The 19,061-nt window shown below is 32.7% G+C and overlaps 1 protein-coding gene across 1 annotated transcript in view; it reads right to left on the bottom strand.

Moving 5' to 3' along the window:
* Positions 1–19,061, bottom strand: part of LOC130443996 (cyclic nucleotide-gated channel rod photoreceptor subunit alpha) — a 365,533-nt gene that overhangs the window by 63,424 nt on the left and 283,048 nt on the right. The window contains exon 9 of the mRNA XM_056778947.1: positions 16,428–16,438. Coding sequence (XP_056634925.1) covers positions 16,428–16,438 — 11 coding nt within the window. The remainder of the gene's footprint in view (positions 1–16,427; positions 16,439–19,061) is intronic.

Here is a 19,061-nt window from a genome sequence, read left to right as displayed (position 1 = left end):
TAACTCCGAAACATGTGATTTGAGCGTATCAACTGCTTCTTCTGATGTAGGAAAACATTGACCTCGCAATTTATTTTTGATAAGAAGAAATCATTGGGTGCCAAACAAGGATTGTACCTACAACGGATGAACCATCAATTAGATATTTTTTCTGGCAAACCAGCTGATTCTGGACGACCTGCATGAAATTAATCCTGCAGCGAAGAGCGACCACGATTGAATCCGGAAAAGCAGCTTCTTTACCAAAAATCGAAGTGAGTCGATTGGTTAGGTTAGTCATAGTAAATCATTGTACGCAAATATTCGTGATTTGATTCCTTTTTGTGACCAAAATGAATGTTTCAGGTATCTGTAGACAATTCGTATAACAACACGTTAACTATTACAAATGCCAAACGTCAATGTCAGAAATGACATACACACATCAGTGTTGCCATAACTCTCAACTAGCAGACTTCGTATAGGCTTTATGTTATATAAGGTATATTCACAAAGTAAGTCCAGTCTCTATTTGAATCAACGGTAGCGTTGCAATCACAGTTACGAGCATGTGCTTTCTCCAATTCAAGTAGAAGAAGTATACGCCATTTTCAGATCACTGTTGCCGACGTTTTCTTTGTAATGCTTAATAACAAGAAGCGGATTACGAAAAAGAGTTACAGAATCCGTTAAATTTTTGTAAACATTCAAATAATTGATGTTTTCAGGTGAAATAGAGATTATCCTCGAAGAAGAAGCCAATAGACGCCAATAGACCACGTTTTTTTGCAACATTACAAAAATTGGCGAGTGTCTTTTTGAAATGAATATCCTCGGCGGCTTTTATAGTCCTATGATACATTTTTCTATTTAGTTCTACGTAATTTTAAGATGATACTGTCTGATAATTCTCTTAGGTAAGACAAAGATCGAGTGATTTTATAGATATACGTAAGCCTCTAGTGGACAAGGGTTTATTATGCTTATTTTTAATACGCCTGAGATGAAAACAATTGCCAGACTAGTTGATGTTTTTATGAATCTATGAAATTCAAAAAAATAAAGCATAGGAGCATTATTGATATTGGATTTTATCGAAAATATAATACAGTGTATGGATTTTGGTTCCAGTTATTCTAATTAATGAGGTAAGATACATGACTATACCAGAAGAAAAAAATTGACTGAAGACGTTCTTGAGCAGCATACATACTGAAAAAGTTAATATGAGATCGCCACATGAAATTAATTCGCTTTTTACTGCCAAGGACTTAGATTAAAACACAAGTTATTGACAAGATCTACACATGCTAGAGTCAGGCTTGGAATCGTTCTACTGTTTTCCTCTATCCATTTTAGTTTATGACTGTTTCATACCAGTTCTCTATTCCTATTCTTCGTAAACCTTTTCTACATACTTCTATCTATTTTTTCTATGGAAGTCCTCCTTTCCTTTTCACTCCTTCTTCTTTTCTTTTCGCCCCTTCTCCTTCTCTTAAGAAGAATCATTTCACCCAATTATATCTGTCCATTCTGTCTACATCCTCTATCCAACGGAGTCTTTTTCCGCAAATATCAGCTTGACCATACAGTACATATCTGCGTTCATTCTTTGCCTGTTACTCGTTTTGCTCTTACCCTCTTACTCCGAAAATCCTTCCGGGTAGTTTATTGTCACTCAACTATATACTTGCCTGAAATCCACAAAGAGGAGCTTCAGGTTTAATCATTCGTCATAGCTATTGTTCTGGATTGCCTTCAGTATGGGTTTTTGATCACTCGTTGCAAATATGTAAGTTTTACGGACCAAATAATAAGAGTGATTAATTACGTGATTTAGTTCACCCAATTGAAGAGAATCTCAAGCAAAGTCGTAATTTTATAATTAGGACTCTTGTTACGGAATTTTTGCCAATCTTTATAATAATTCATGAAATTTTCACTGAAATCTCGAAACATTTGTTCAAAAAACAACGGATGTATACTGCATATCAGTTTCTGATACGCTTCAATGGAAAAGGTGATGATTTTCTATCTTGGATAGTCACGGAAGATGAAATTCGGTATCTTACATTACACCAGAAACTGACAAGTTTAAGCAAAATCTGACACTTTGAAAACTTATTTGCACCATTTTTTTGTACAGAAAACGCATTTTGCTGATTCTGAGTTCTTACCACGAAACCAAGCGATCAATACACCTTTATACTGCGAGATCATTAAGAAAATGCGCCGCGGAATATTGTCCAAAGGTGTTTTTTCTACGATAGTTATTTCCCTGGAATTTATTCAATCATCCTACGTACAGCCCGGACTTCCCTTCTAGCCACTTTCACCTCTTCGTATTATGTAGAAAAATAATTTAATCTGTACACGTTTTGTTTATATAACTACACGAAGCTTACTTTGTAAAATTACCTCGTTTTATGTATAGATGAATCAACTTTATTTATTTAGAAGCTGTACAGTCACGACAGCGCGAGCTTTCACACATCAGTACAAACAAAAATGTTTTAGAACAGTCAAAACATGGAATTGATGGGTCATCCTCCATACAGTCTTTATTTGATATCCAATGACTTGCGAGGTCATAATTTTTCTACAACTGATTCGTCCATATCACATATTTTGGAGGTACCTCAATAAGAATGGAATAAATTATTCGACAATTGATCCAGTTATAAATTTTTTATCTTAAGTAGTAACCATGGTATAAAATATGTACGAAACCAAACTTTATATTGAAATAATTAAACAATTTTTCCATTAAAATGTCCAACTCCATATATTTTTCCCCAACTTTTCTACAATTTGATCAAGTTCTAGACCAGCCCCGTCTCCTGTTGTTTACTTCGTATTTCATATTGTTGTATTATTAAAGTTTAACAAGATTAACAAAAGCATGATTCCCAAAGGACACGTATAAATACTGAACGAAGCAAAAACTGGAAGGAATAAATGCGAACCGTATTCAAGTTATAAATTTTTAATTTTCTAAGTAGGACAATAGGGAACGCAAAAGAGAATCGGTGCAGAAGTGGAGGTTAATCCATATATTAGCAGGAAGTTCTACTATTTAAGAACTTGTTAATCCCTAAATAACTACACTAGGAAATCAGGTGAATTAAAACATTGTTGTTCCATTCTTTTTTCTTATTTTTTGAAGAAATTGTTTACAAGTCTTCAATTAAACGCTAATCTTCGATCTCTTGAAATGAATACTCATCCTCATCATAAACTAATTGTTAAAGCAAAATTTTCATACTTATCATATTCTTTTTTTGACTCTATATCATTGTTGGTTTGTGAGTACATCGAGACTCAATGTCGATTTAAAATTTGAGGTTCTCATATACCTCAAATCCTTTTTGTACTTGAAACAATTACTTAAAATGGATATATTTTTGGTTTTTTATATTATTTTTTGATTAGAAAAGCTTATGCAAACAAGAATCAATATTTTTTGAACAAATACACACTTTTGAAACTATTTGCGATCAATTTAATTTAGATGCCTTATTATTTTCCATTTATTTTAATTATGACAAAAACATCTTCCATAAAAAACAATAATAACTTACAATGAAGCTTTCTCATATCGCTGATTATCAAAAATTCAGTAATTTTTGCTGCCAATTTAAATATTCTTGGTTTCTATCAAATCTTAATTTAGTTTCTCCAAAATAAGAATATTAGCTCCGCTCATAAACAACTAATATTGAAGGTACTAACCCATTCTAGGTACTTTAGCTAAATTCCTTGGCAGTCGTCAATAACGAAGCAAACTGATAATTTCTTTATACAGTAACTCTGTTTCTACTATGACTGTTCGCAAATGTTTGTTTAATCTTTTAAAGGGGATAATTTGTACCCTTATCTCACCTAATGTCGAATTATTATTACTTTCTTCATAAATTGTCTGGATTTTAGGTCTCTATTGGAAAAAATTTGTTGCAAAATCATCTTTTTTATCTATACCAATAGATCGTAATATTGATATTAGTTTCTGGTGTTTGCCGTTGTTGTTTGCTTTGCTGTAGTCAATGAAGTAGATCATCATCCTCAAAATTGATATCATGACATCTTAGAAACAATTCTTGGATGGCAACGTCTCTCTGTACCCTTTAAAGCACAGAATCCGAATTGGGTACGATTAGTTCTGTTTGATTCGAGGGTTGCTACTTAATTTTTGAAACAGATGAAGAAAAACAAGAGTTTATGCTTTTCTGTGAGTACAAGATCATCTTTTGTTCGATTTGGCTCGTCTTGAAAGACCCATCCAGATTGTTAATTAGTTTCGGGTTCATACGTATAGATCTTTGATTCCTCGCATGATTTTTTTTTGATTGTCAAATTATGCGGTATCCAAACGAACAAATATTTTTGAGAGTCAAATGTTCATGCAATATTGGATGTATGCTAGTGGAACTGGTGCCCAAGTATGACTTAATATTTAGGTATGTGACATGACGATCTTGCAATATCAGTTAATGCACAGCATCGATGTTTTCTGGCACTATAGCCGATTTTGGACGACGTTCAATCAATTCATCCTTTAGCGAAGTGCATTCACGATTGAATTCGAGAAACCAGTAATTACAGATGGTGCTTTATCACCAAAAGTCGAAGTGAGTTGATCGACGTACTGCTGTTGGTTTAATCTACAACAAAAGTCATAGAAAATCATCGCTCCAAAATGTTCGCGACTTAATTCCATTTTTAGACCGAGATGAATGATTCAAGTATCTATAAACAATCAAATATCACCTCGCTCTGGGTACATTTACTATTAAAAATGTCAAATTTTATTATGGCAGTATCAGAATTAATATATGTTTATATCAATGCTGGTATGTGTCAAAACCTAATTAACAACCCTCGTATATATCCTGTTATGTATTACTTCAAGAAATGTTTCCAATAAATTATTCATGAGGCTAATCTGTAGTCATAACATTTTATTGTAGATTATTCAATTTCACACCGGCCTCATCCATTATTTTTAGAAATTCCAGGTGAACGTTATCCTGTCAGCTTTTCATCTTAAGCTTTTTTTGAGACACAACTTACTTAGCTTTATTCTATATACAGTCGTGTTCATGCTGCGTGCTTCTTCGAAGACTCCTTAATATCCTTGGTACATAATTATTTGCGTAGTTCTGTGTCTAGTACTACGTTTCCTTCATTATCTATTAGGTCTGCTCCTGCTTGTACAATCCAGTCGGCTGTTTGATTTTCTTCCGAATTTTGCTGTTGTCACAATTATTTCTTCGCATCGTTTCTTGATCCATCGATTTGTTGCTTGTTTGTTTTCGTATTTCATATCTTTATTTATTTATTCATGCACTAGTTTATTTTCATCTTTCGTTTTTCTTATTTCCTCGCTCATATTCAATATTTCCTCTCTCATCCATTGTTTCCTTTTGACCGTTCTGCTGCAGGGGTGTTAATCCAATAGTTTTTTTATTTATTTCCTGTAGTTTTTTATCCCCCACATTTCGTTTATTCACTGGACTTTTTTATATATTATTGACATTGTCGTTTCGTTTTTTTTGTCTTAAAATTGTCTTAGAGGGAGGTTGTTTGGTATGCTTCAGCTTTTATTTCGAAGTTCTTGTTAGCATTTATTAGATTGGAGTCTGGATATCTTCTCCTGGATATGTTTTTATAGATGATACTTTATTTCTGAATATTTTGTTAAAGAATACTAAATCCATTTGATGTCTTACAATCTGTACGGAGATTTCCAGGTGTATGTCACCTAGGAGGTAGCTTATACAAAGTATAGGTGGTCTGGCTATTAAATAATGAGACTGCGCGCCTAGAGGGCGCCCTAGACGGGTGAGGGGGGGGTAAACAAGTAGTGCGTTGGGTATCTAGATATCTTGTCTATGCACCTCCCAAATCACTATCATAGTATTTGCGCAGTAGCGGTTTGAAACGAACATGTTTTTTACTTGTGCCCAAAACCATATATGTCGAAAAACAGGAGCAACGTATCAACTCAAATTTCTCGTTAAATTGAAAAAAACTCCGACTAAGTGCTATAAATTGCTAGCTGCAAAAGGCCTATGGGGACAATTCTCTATCTCGTGCGGGTGTTTTTGAGTGGTGTAAGCGCTTTAGTAAGGTCCGAGAGAGCACTGAAAATGATCTGTTACAACTCCGGAAACAGTGACCAAAATCAACCAAATTGTGCGTGCAGATCGTCGAATGAACATCCGGATGATTGTCGAGGCTGTAGACGCCGATAAAGAAATGGTTAGAAAGATTTTACACAAGGAATTACACACGATAAAAGTCTGTGCCAAAAAATCTGACTCCTGACCAAAAGCTTCTGCGTCAACGGGTCTGCTCAGATTTCATTAAAAGGTTAGGAAGATTAGAAAAATATCTGCTTTGAAAGGGACCCGATTGGAGTCGATGGAAGCGGTAAAACAAAAAACGGCAGGGCTTCTAAAGGCGGTCACCAAAGAAGACTTCCAGCATTGCTTCGATCAATGGAAAAAACGTATGGAAAGGTGTGTGGCGAGGGGAAGGGAGGGGAGTATATTGAAGGGGAGCATTCGAATGTAGAATAATTATTATAATAAAACCCCTTTTTCGTAACCAGTCATTATCATTTGTTTCTAAAAGTGTATATAATCGATTTCCTCTTTGAAATCGTCATTATATTCAATAAGGGAAAAATACAAATAACTTTTTTGAAATGTATGAAAATATTTATTGAACTTATTGTAATCAACTATCAAATTCGTTGTATTTATGTTTTTGGTTGATCAGGTAGGATACAAATTATTTTTATGCCTACGCGGAAATATTTAAAAGTTTTGTATTGATATAACGAAGCCGGAGAAGGCAGACGGGACTTTTTACTTAAGCCTGAATAACCGTAACCGTAGAAGGAATCATCAAAACTTTCTGTTAAAGTTTCATATTCAAAGTTTGTTTTTTTTTGGTTATTCTTCAATCTATATGCATGAATTTGTAAAAAAAAATCTATGAATATAAAACGGATCATGGTATTTTAAGTAAACACAACGTTAATTAAATATTTTATCGATAATAATCAACTACAAATAACTTTTTTAGACGACGCCATCTGAAAGTTGTTCGTTCTGTATTAATTTACATACCGAAAGTTGCGTTTTGAGTGTTCCATGTAGTGAAAGTGACAGCAAAACACTTTCGGGACGCTCTGGAGTAGACAACTTTAACGTCCTTAAATGACACTTCAATGTTGACAATTGACAGTTTCACTTTGATGATTTTGCATAACCTTAAATTTTCTTTTTCATTTTCTTAATTTATGCAATGTACGTCAAATGGACAATTGAATATTTTAGTTTCGATAAATTGTGTTCTAGGACTCAAAAATTTCAATTTAAGTGACTCCAATTCATATGGGAGGAATCGATTCCAAAAAGTACTGGAATTATTTTTTCCTCCACTACAAATGCTTGTATGGTTAGAGGATGGAGTTATTTTGTACATTTTTTAGAATTCTGGATCACATCTAGCCTGTACAGGGAGAGATCAGCATAGTTTGGACAATTAATTGTGAAAAGGGAATCTAGGTATGTAGGACTAGGAAACCTTCCCATACCGACTAAAAACCTCCCCTATTTCTGGCTCCTGTTTCTCCTGCGGAAACGCCCTAAGGCACTACCTCACAGGGATTGATCTAGCTATCAAGCTCTTCCTTCCACTATAACGATTTCACTACTTTTTCCTCTTCAGTCAGGAGTTCTTCCAGCACTTCATCTGCGAACGCGCTCATTATTGTCCATGCAGTTTGTGATGACAGCTTTGCTTTCAAAATATTTTCAGGCGTGACACTTCTTAAAAGTGCTGTTTCCCAGGTACAACAAAGCATGTCGAAGCGTGTGCAGAAGCATGTTTAGTTTGCTCGGGCGTAGTTTATTTGTTTATGGGGCCATTTTGATACAATATCAATTGAAAAATTTTAGCAAAAAAAAGTTTTGGGCATTAATGAGTTAATTTGAAATAACTATAATTTTTGAACTATTGAATTTAGAATTATGTTGAGAAAATAAGTGTATATCAAATAAATTTTCAATCGCTATTTGGACTAATTATTCAGTATTTCGTTATTGAAGAAATATACATTTTTATGAGATTTGTGACAAAATATCAATGATTACTTTTGAAATAACGTAAATATCGTAAATTACAGATCCGAAGTTGATTTAAAATATCCTTTGTTATAAAGAACAGAACGAAAAACAAAACCGACTGGCGCTAAATCTAATGAAATTCCAAATTCGGTCAACATTGCAACAATAACAAATGCCCAGTTGTATTGCAGATTGTGTTGGCAAAGCACGGATGACAATTAATGAGTTATGGTTTATTTGATACCCTCTCTCGATGATCATTTACACAAGTAATTATGATTGGTCGTTTAGGATGAGTTCAAATTATGTCCACTTTGATGTAATCACACTTTTTCATTTATTTACAAAATGTCATCTACATGATAAGTTGGGAAGCAGTGGAATAAAAATAGTTATCACCTGCGTTAAATGAAAGTAAATCTATGAAGCTGTTGATATTATGAAACAAAGAAAGTATTAAAAGCTCTAGAATTTATACAGTGATTCAGTCATATATGTATCTGTTCTGAGATACAGAATTTTTAAAGTCCAAATATGAAAATTTGATTTGGTTGTGTTTACGCTGTTCAGGTTTTTAAAGATTCGGTGATTTACTAATCTATTTTTAAAATATTGTCATGTTTGTCCTATGTAAACAGCATCAGAGTTATTACAAGGAACTTTGTAATATTGCATAATGAGGTATTGATGACTTTTTAATCTGTTTTTAAAAGATTGTGATGCTTGTCTTTTGTGAAGAGTCTCAGAATTTTCACAATGTCAAACCTCATAATGTTTCACTGTTTTTTCTGATTATAGTCTACATGAGTAAACAAAGTTTTGTATCGTTTTGATATGAAATTTAAAAAAATAATCTAATCAAGCTGAAGCGCAATAAGTCCATCATTCACTAATTCTGAAAAATGTCTTTTTGCCGTTGCCATCTACTCGTATAACAACAAATACTCTTTTTGCTCCATTTTTCTGAATCGACCTGTTATAGACACCTGGTTAGGAAATGGGTTCCTTGGGCAATAAGAAAATGATCGATGAGGTCTTTCGATGTTATTACCAAAAAGAGCTGAAGGCTGAAAACATTGTAAATCGTATTGGTTCATACTAGAACAGCGAATTTGGTTGCTTTCCGGTTTGATTTCAAAGGAGAATTCATAATAAAAGAAGTAAAATACAGAATATAAATAATACTTATCATGACAATAAAAAAATGGGAAAATATTGGACAATAAAAAATTGAATTTGAGAACAAATTTGTTAGTAATTGATTAGAGCTCCATTCTTTTCAATCATTTTTTACCAGCAAATATTTCCATTTTGAATTAAGGTCTTCCCATGCTATTTCAATTGACAAATTGACGAAAATTCCTTTTGTAAATTTTTCTCGCCACCAACCCCATAAATTTTCGATGGGATTTATATCAGGACTCTTTACCGGGCCCGGTAAAGTCTCAATATTGATTTGTCTGAATTGTTGAATTATGCTAGAGATAAACTTCAGAGCCGAACCTTGCCCCAATTCTCCAACAAACGTCAGGCTTATTGTTAGTTATCCAAGCTCAAACATTCACTAGAAATTTGCTATATTTATTACTTCCTTTAACATATCGCTCTCCGAATCTGGAATTTGGTGGTCTATAAACACGAATACGTCCATAACTGCTCGACTTGTATGATTTTTCATCTGTGAAGACAAATCGTTCCCAAAAGTCCAGATCACGATACACATAATTTAGTGCAAGGACAACTCTGGATCGCTTACACTCATTTGAAAAGTAATTGCACAGTTTTTCAAATCTGAAGCTTGAATTCGTCTACATGCCGTACAACGAGATCCTGGAAAGTTTGTTACATATGCATCACTAGCAGTCTTCCAATTTGGCAATAATTACAAAATATGAGTGTATCATTTTTCAGTAAACAGTGAAATTTCTCATATGACCGAAGATGTTACCACACGTAATCCTGATACGGCTCCGGTGGCTTTCCTTTTTAATAACAAAAGTTAGACCCCAATTTTCAGAGAATGGAAGACGTAGAAGATGATTAAAATAGAAATATCTATACCACCCCTTATGGGGCTGCATCATATGAATGCTTTCATCATTTAATCATTCTATAATATCGAACTATCAATGAAGAGGTGTGTAGGAGGTTTTATAGAAGAAAAACGCAGGTTTCGTTAACCAAAAGCGGGTTTTCTTATAAGAAGACAATCCTGAACTACTTACTGTGAAAGTTACGTGGAATAAGAAAGAAACTTTTACCACATCCAGTATTTAGTCCAGACTTTATCATTTATTCAAATTCATGACGAAATTCTTTTATGAGATAAAATTTGAATTCAAGGCAGAGGTTGAAAATACAATATGATAATTCCCTACATGCTCTATACGAGGATATATTCTTAGCCTACTATAGAACCAAACAAAATTTCAATGTCAAAATATTTTTTACTCAACATATTCTCCTCTTAATTGGATACATTTGTTACAGCGAACATGCAACGTCGCTAGACCTTTAAAAAAATTTTTCTTCTTGCTCTGCAAACCAGACCTCTACAGCTTTTATTACCTCCTCGTTGGAAGAAAATTTACGACCCCTTAAACTTTTTTTCAGTTGAGAAAAGAGATCATAGTCGGATGGAGCCAAATCTGGTGTATAAGGGGGGTGTTCTAGTAATTCAAACCATAAACCACGAATTTTTTGCATGGCAACATGAGATTTGTGTGCGGGTGCGTTGTCCTGCAAAAACAAAACACCTTTGGATATATTTCTGCGTCTTTTTTCTTTAATTTTCTTCCGTAGAGTGGTCAGTAATGACGAATAGTAATCTCCAGTTATTGTTCTATCTATTGTTCTATACTCAATGGCAATCCCATAAAACTGAAGCAAGAACTTTTCCAGCAAGTTATTGGACACGAAACTTCTTAGGTATTGGGGAACCAGAGTGTTGCCATTCCATCGATTGTTGCTTTGTTTCTGGATCGTAGCAATGTACCCAAGTCTCATTCATAGCAACAATTCGGTTTAAGAAGTCTACATCGTTTCCAAATCGAACATAGATCGAACACGATGTTTCTACCCTTGCATGCTTTTGGTCAACATTCCAACATTTGGGGATCCATTTTGCAGCAATTTTTCTCACGTCCAAAATTTAGATATCCGTCTTAGCCCAATAAAATCATGTCATGAACTGCATCGATATTTTCGGAGACTGACACAGAACCTTTCTGATCGGTCATCATCTTCAATGGAAAATTTACCTCTTTTGAAGCTTGCAGTCTAATTTTTCACGGTCACATACGAAGGACAATGATCACCAAGGATATTAAGCATATCTTCGTAAATCTGCTTACCTCTTAACCCTTTTAAATACAGGTAGTACTTGATGATGGCTCATACTCAAATTTTTCGATTTTCACTTTTTTCTTTTAAATAATGCGTAACTCTGGTTAAGTCGTCAAACTTTACACTTACACTTCTAATAAGTTATTGTTGGTTGCTATGGTAACGCAATATTTTGTTTATGCATGGAACCTCGTATATTCAAGTCAAAGTTACTTGCAATGCTGTTTTTTTTTTCGCAACACTCAGTTTATACGCAATTATGTAGCTTTCCTGTAAAATCGAGAATCGTTACTCTGAATTTTGTCGAATTATTTACAATAAAAAGTCATTCGTTGTAACATTTTATATAGTAGAATACACAACATCAACCGTTTTTATATAATGCCTATTTTATCAATTCCATGTAATCAATTTCTTGTGTGATTTCTCATGAAAATTTAATTTAAGTTCCAAATAAGTAGAGACACTATCTTGCTCTTCAAATCATTCACGATGATTACTGTAGCACCCCAATTGACTAATATTTTGTTCCCGTCGTCTCCTTATCCTTCCCAATTGTACTTCAGTAACATCCAAAGCCCATTTCACTCTCCCCTAGCTAGTGTACCAGTGGGAGTCCTAGAGTCAATGTCATCGGGTAACCCACTTTCCGGGGATATGCGGGACCGTATGTGGGACACGACGGTCTAAAAATAACCCGGACGGTGCCATCGATCGAAGGGGAAAGGGGAGTTGCAGCTATTTCAGTAACCTCCCCACTCTTCCTCCTTCCCTATTGCGTTCCTACTCTTGGAGTCTCCGTGACATGGCGCAGCGAGTAGGATAGAAATATGCAAAATAGGGAGGAAGGTGTAATCCGCAAATATTCACCTAATGCGTCAAGTGGCTGTTTTCGATATGGACTGTGTTAGAATCTCGAAATAAACATGTTTAATAATATTATTATTTAATTATTTCATTTTTATGTTGCTTGTGATTTATCATTCTTTGATAAATGTGAAAAAAATATGTATAGAATTAAGTAATATTTTAACACAAATTGAATTACATAAATGGAATGAAATATTTTTCATATTTTGACCTTTATTCTACTTCTGCTCATTTATATTTCATAACAAATGATATGCGCGGCTTTTCGCGATAGTTATACTAAAATAAAATGAAAATTCTGTTTTACAACCCTTTATACGCCATAAAAAGTGTGACATAATGTATTTTTAGATAAAAAATCGTACATTTTCGCAAAAATTCTACAATTATTTATAAAAAAAAATTTAATTCATATTTTTGATCATATTGTTGAATAATTTTCGTTTGGTTGAAGTACTTTAGTGGTTGCATCGTTTGGAAATTGATTTCAAGAGGTGTGGGTTCAATAATTGGGAACAGTTGTGTAAATGGACTTTGTGATAAACATTCCCTAGACTCAGTGTGGGAAAGCGAGTATCCAATTACAAACGCTAATTATTGGAAACTGTAATAGCTAATGTAAATGCATTATGCTATCGATGAACAATATGAAGAATTTTTTTAATGAGGACGAATCTTTCCTTATATCTTATATTTGTTAATAAATATCAATGAATATTCTTATTATGTGATTTTGAAGAAAAGTCCTTGGAGAAAGTGGTTTTCTTTATGACTGGGATGATTAGTATTTAAAAAGGATCATGAAAATGGCTCTAGACAAAGAAAACGTGCTATGAACTTTTCCAAAAACCTTTACTGTGTCCAATATAAATAAAATAGATTTCAATGAAACAATTCGTGAGATAGAGTATGTGGTAATTATACACTTTCACGGTCACCTGGTTTTTTGGCTGTAGAAAATCGAAAAATGGATGGATTTTAATGATCTTGATCTCAAAATGTTCCATTTTACGGCGGATTTATAAAAAAAATTAGTAGAAATAGCTGGAATGAAAATTTCTCATAGTTTTACTGTTTTAAATCGTAAAAAAACGGTTTTGCAAAATAATCCTTTACAAAATATTTATCTCATTATCAGATAAAGTTCTTATATTTTTTTTGTATTCTACATAAATTAAAAAACAATTTATAAAAATATCCAAAAAAATGATTTTTTCAGTTTTTATAGCTTAAAATGAAATCGATGAAAAACAATCAATTTTCGTGAATAGTTTCGTACTATATTTTTCAATGTTAATAGTTTTTGGACCATTAAAAATCGAAAAATAGATGAATTTTATATTTTTGGTCTCAAAATGTTCCATTTTACGACGAATTTATGAAAAACACGGGGGTAGTGGCTGAATTTGCAGTTTTTAATAGTTTCAAACCTTAAATAGTAGAAAAAGTTTTTTTTTCAAAATCTTCATTTTTTTATGTAAATTGCGAAAAAAAAATATACGAACTTGATTCCACGACGTCAGAAACAGTTACGAAGGATTATATGTAGAAAGTCATTTTTTTTGCATTTAAAGTCATGAAAATGTAAAAAATATTTATTTTTTTAATTTTCGTATTTTTTTTATAAATCCGCCGTAAAATGGAACATTTTGAGACCAAGATCATTAAAATCCATCCATTTTTCGATTTTCTAGAGCCAAAAAACCAGGTGACCGTGAAAGTGTATAATTACCGAGTATGTTTGTAAAATAAGACAATATCATAATTTTTATATGAAAGTATTGCTTTGTAAAATTTTTATAATCATTGTCATCTTTTATAAATCTATTGATTAAAATTCCTATTTTTTATTATTATTTGCAGTATACATTGTGTACGAACGAATATTCTATTACAGGCTTCTCATAACTTGATCTGAATATCTAAATATATCAAAAATTGTCTTTTTGATTATGTATGTTTCACGTCACTATCCTAGAGGTAACTGAAAACGTTGAGATAATAGAAACGGAATTTTTTCACATCAAAGTATAGCTTAGTATGAACAGTTGTTTTGATTAGATAAATGTACAATGTTTTTCTACAACTGCTATGAAAAGTGACGTATTTCTCATAGCTAACTCAATTTCAAAACCACATATTGCTCACACTGTGAGAAATATTATTTCTCACAGCATTTTGCCCACACCACATATATTTATATGGTGAAATAACAAAAATCGACGAAAACTTAGTTGGATATCCTTCAAATACTTGACACAACTGTCAGATTATAGAAGTTTTTTAAATTTTTAAAGGTAGTCTTCAATCGTGGTTTGATAAAAATCGCAAATTCAGTTAAATATTGTTAATTTTTTTGATAATACTCCGCCAGAGATATCGAAAATGCAGCAAAATGAACTTAAGATTTGTTGCCGGAAATTTCAAGAAAAAAATATGAATTATAGAAAGTTATGGAGTAGAGAACAAATACGAAAATAAAATCTTTTTCGGAAACTGTACTTTTGGTATACTTTGAAGATATGTCGAAAACTTTAAAGGCGTCTACACTTTGGTGACAATTTTCAATGTTGCGAAGTTGTTGTTATTTTCAGTGAGTTTGGGTTCTTTGTTGAGGAATGATGAAGAACTGATACTTGTTTTGATTAACAAAACTCTTGCTAATCAATCGTCGGATTGTTGCTAAATACTCAACAAATCTTGAAACTTACAAAACCACATATTGCTCACACTGTGAGAAATATTATTCCTCACAGCATTTTGCCCACACCACATACATTTATATGGTGAAACAACAAAAATCGTCGAAAACTTAGTTGGATATCCTTCAAATACTTGACACAACTGTCAGATTATAGAAGTTTTTTAAATTTTTAAAGGTAGTCTTCAATCGTGGTTTGAGAAAAATCGCAAATTCAGTTAAATATTGTTAATTTTTTTGATAATACTCCGCCAGAGATATCGAAAATGCAGCAAAATGAACTTAAGATTTGTTGCCGGAAATTTCAAGAAAAAAATATGAATTATAGAAAGTTATGGAGTAGAGAACAAATACGAAAATAAAATCTTTTTCGGAAACTGTACTTTTGGTATACTTTGAAGATATGTCGAAAACTTTAAAGGCGTCTACACTTTGGTGACAATTTTCAATGTTGCGAAGTTGTTGTTATTTTCAGTGAGTTTGGGTTCTTTGTTGAGGAATGATGAAGAAATGATACTTGTTTTGATTAACAAAACTCTTGCTAATCAATCGTCGGATTGTTGCTAAATACTCAACAAATCTTGAAACTTACAAATTGGAGCACGTTTGCCTGTCACAATTTTTTATGTCACAATTTCACTGTCACTTGAACATGAAATTAAAAATTAATATGAACATGGTTACCAACTTTGACTCTATATAAAACAAAATAGTGTGAGGTAAGGATAGAGTCAAGGTTGGGATAGGTTGAGTCAGCTGTAAATTTGATCAATTCACACCAGAAGTACTATCACTATAAAAAATAACATTCATATATCTACGTATTAGAAATTACTCATTTTTGATAAGAAAGTCCGACAATTACGTCCCCAGACCAGTTGCAGAAATGTTTAAACGGAGCTCCAGATGAATATCTACTAATAATTTATTTAGAAGGAATTATTTTTAGAATTTAATTTTATTTTTTCTTGAATTAACATAGATTTTTCTAATTAGTGGGTTTTTAAGCAGATTAAAAAAATTAAATAATCATTCAAAATCCGTTTGGACCTCAGTATGGCAAGAATTTTTTTGTAAAATTTTAATTTTGTTTTTTTTATTTGCACACAGCAGTAGCTATAGGCGTAGCAGTGGCATGTCGTAGAGAGAAGTTGTGGAAGTTAAGAATCCATAATTTAGTGGATTTAAATTCAGCTTTACTTGTGAAATTAGATAACAAAAAAGCCAAGAACGAATTTTATGAGATATATAAAAAATATGCTGCTCCTCGACCAGAAAAATTTTTCTTTTTAAATTATCAACACGAAAATGTACAGGTAGTTGGCATTAACAAATTTGGTAGTGTAGTTAAGACAATTGCAATTTCTTGAAAATTAGAAAACACCAATCTATACACAGGTCACTGCTTCAGAAGTTCTTGGGCAACAATTTTAGTAAATGCAGGAGGGGACATATTAACCTTGAAGCGCCATGGAGGATGGCAATCCAGTACCGTGGCAGAAGTCGAAGTGTCTATTAAAAATAAAATTGGCGTTGTTAATAAAATCGTCAATTCCATTGAAAAACCACTTGAACCTTTTATAGAAATGGAGACAGAAAATACACCGTATAAGAACGATCATTCCTCAACATCTAAAATTAATATAACAGAAAATTTTTTAAAAAGAAATAACGTTCCGGGTTCAACTATACAAAATTGTAAAAATGTCGCAATCAACTACAATTTTGATTATATTATTTAACAGTTAAGAGGATACTTTAGTATTATTTTGGTTTTAATAATCATAAAAATAAACAGTGAGTTCCATTACTTTCAATTTGTGCAGTTGTAGAAAAAGTAAAGTGTGCAACATGTGGAAAAAGTACTTTTCTCACTCGTGTGTTTGCACACTCGTAAAAACATTTGAACTTTTCCCACTTGCTGCACAATATACTATTTTTTAATCTGTAGTCATTTTAATCTTAGTGGTGGAAATAATATAATTCTTCCTACTTCTTCTGAACTTCCCCTTTTTAAGAAATTAATAATTGGATTCATATAATTGATAATACAGAGTGAGTTTTATGTATGGAACGCCTCAATTATCTCGGAAACTGCTTGTACGATTTTTATAAATGTTTTTGTACAAGGGTCGGTTTTATGGTGATATCTTATTCTTATTCCTATAAATATAAATAAGCCGGACCATTTAAGTTACCCTCAATGAAAACGAAACCAATGATTTTGTCGCCTATTATTCCAGCCCATACATCCAGTTTTTCGGGATATTGGGTGAGGGACTCACGCATCCAACGAGGATTGTTATGTGACCAGTATCGACAATTATGGCAATTAATACAAAAAGTGGCCTTATCGCAAAAATTTTAATCGTTTAGGTTGTAACATTTTTCCATCTTCACGTCTATCAAAATCATCATCTGACAGCCAATGTCATTTGGTATGGATGGAATTAGTTATCACATTTTCACTACGAATGCTAGCGAAATATCAACTTTCCAGGATATTTGTCTAGTACTTAAGTGTGGATCGTCTTCTAACAAGACACAAACAAAAAACTAAAGATTTGTTTTCAGTTAGATGCAGTTTTTTTGCGTCCTGATTTGGATAAATCTTTCACTGAACCAGTTTCGTTCGTTTCGGTTAGGATATAAATTATTAAAGATATTACATGTTACTCGTTAACTTCTACGCCGTATCGTAATATCATTAAAATATCAATTCGTTTTTTTTTTAGATAAACAATCCATTGTGACTTTCAATAAACCTCAACAATATTAATTTGTTGAAACGTCAAATTTGTTATGGAACATTAGATGAAAAATAATAACTACTTCTTAAGAATTTCGAAAAGCGAAAAATATACAGGGTAATCCATTTGAAATAACAATGTTCATTATTTTTCCGGAAAAAGGAAAGATCTGACAACAATGTAAATACCACCATAAAACCGACACTTGTACACAAACATTTACGAAAATCGTACATGCCGTTTCTAAGATAATTGAGGCGTTCTATGCATAAAACTCACTCTGTATACTTCATTGTTCGGTAAGTACCATAAAAATATGAAATTTAATCATATTTTCAATAAATTTAGTGATGGTTTACTTACTAAAAATATCGAAGAAGCAAAACAAACTGGTATTATTTCATATTTCAATTTATTTCTAGATTAGGTATCGTCAGCAAAAAAATTTGCTGAATTGTATATATCCACCATTACCAATACATTGATTTATTATGCTTCAGCTATTATAGATTTCCATTTATCCTGAAGGTACGTTAGAGAGAGACAGAGAGACAGAGAGAGAAGATTAGCTAGCAATTGATTGATAAGCTATAAATGCAGATTATTTGGGATAGCTGCCGGCAGAATGTAATTTATCGCGTTTTCTGGGTATTACGTTTCACGCCTGTTTTTAAAAATAATTTTGTTTACATCTGGTAGCAGAGTTTTTATGGATTGTTTGAGAACGATCATTATTTTTATCATTCCAGTTAATCCGATGAATTTCAGTTGTGATGAAATTTCAGGTACTGATTTGGAACAAATACCGCTTATGAAAGAAATTCGCATGTTTCAATTACCAAATAATATAGTATATATCTCAACTTTAATATGATTATATGAACTAGTTCAAAGAAAGTGTAAATAAACCCCAATATCTCATGATAAAGTGTAGAGCTACGTCTAATACAAATCTATCTTCGAGTCGCAGTTCCTACGTCCGACTAAAATCCAGGCTGTCCACGAGGCTGCACGAAATAACGCCAGTGCGAAATAGTGTACAGCAAGTAACTTTCAGCAAACAAATTTAGTTCTGGCATTCACCAATCGTGGCGCTATTTTAATAAAAATATGTCATCACTGTCAATGTCAATTGTCAAGATAAATAATCATTTGTTTCAATTTCTCGAACGCTGGCAATTTACCAATAGAAGAGCCAGAGTTCTCAAGTGAATTTTCAGATTTCATTGTTACAGAAGAAAGTAGTAGTATCTTTGGTATCATATTATATGTTGTAAA

This window comes from Diorhabda sublineata, chromosome 1 (assembly GCF_026230105.1).
Source record: "Diorhabda sublineata isolate icDioSubl1.1 chromosome 1, icDioSubl1.1, whole genome shotgun sequence".
NCBI classification, from domain to species: Eukaryota; Metazoa; Arthropoda; class Insecta; order Coleoptera; family Chrysomelidae; genus Diorhabda; species Diorhabda sublineata.
This window is presented reverse-complemented; position numbering and strand designations above follow the sequence as displayed.